We start from the raw sequence: 306 nt of genomic DNA on the forward strand, positions 1-306 counted from the left end.
CCACAGAAGACCAAGGTGCTGCTGGCCCCGCCTCACCAGCCACTGGTTCCCTCGCCCCCTCACCCCGCTCAGTACCTCAAACATGAGCCCCAGCAGGAGGCCCATCACCAGGCAGGATGCGGTATCCGCATGGTTCTGAATGACGAACTCGTGGCTTAGCACCGCCGGGCTCTTGTTTTTCCTGCGGAACCCCATGGCGATGACGGCTCGCGGGCCTGGGCAGCCCCACCGAAGAGAGTGGCACCTCTCCCTGCTCCTCAACAGCCTTCACCTCACGCACGGTAAACACCGCCGGCCCAAAAGGGC

General features: G+C 64.1%; 1 protein-coding gene across 1 annotated transcript in view; it reads right to left on the reverse strand.

The window, feature by feature from the left end:
• Positions 1-195, reverse strand: part of LOC104078208 (translocating chain-associated membrane protein 1-like 1) — a 16,693-nt gene extending 16,498 nt beyond the window's left edge. Inside the window, exon 1 of the mRNA XM_009579752.1 lies at positions 76-195. Coding sequence (XP_009578047.1) covers positions 76-195 — 120 coding nt within the window. The remainder of the gene's footprint in view (positions 1-75) is intronic.
• Between the last annotated feature and the right edge of the window lie 111 nt (positions 196-306).

This window comes from Fulmarus glacialis, unplaced genomic scaffold (genome assembly GCF_000690835.1).
Source record: "Fulmarus glacialis isolate BGI_N327 unplaced genomic scaffold, ASM69083v1 scaffold16846, whole genome shotgun sequence".
In the NCBI taxonomy this organism is placed as follows: Eukaryota; Metazoa; Chordata; class Aves; order Procellariiformes; family Procellariidae; genus Fulmarus; species Fulmarus glacialis.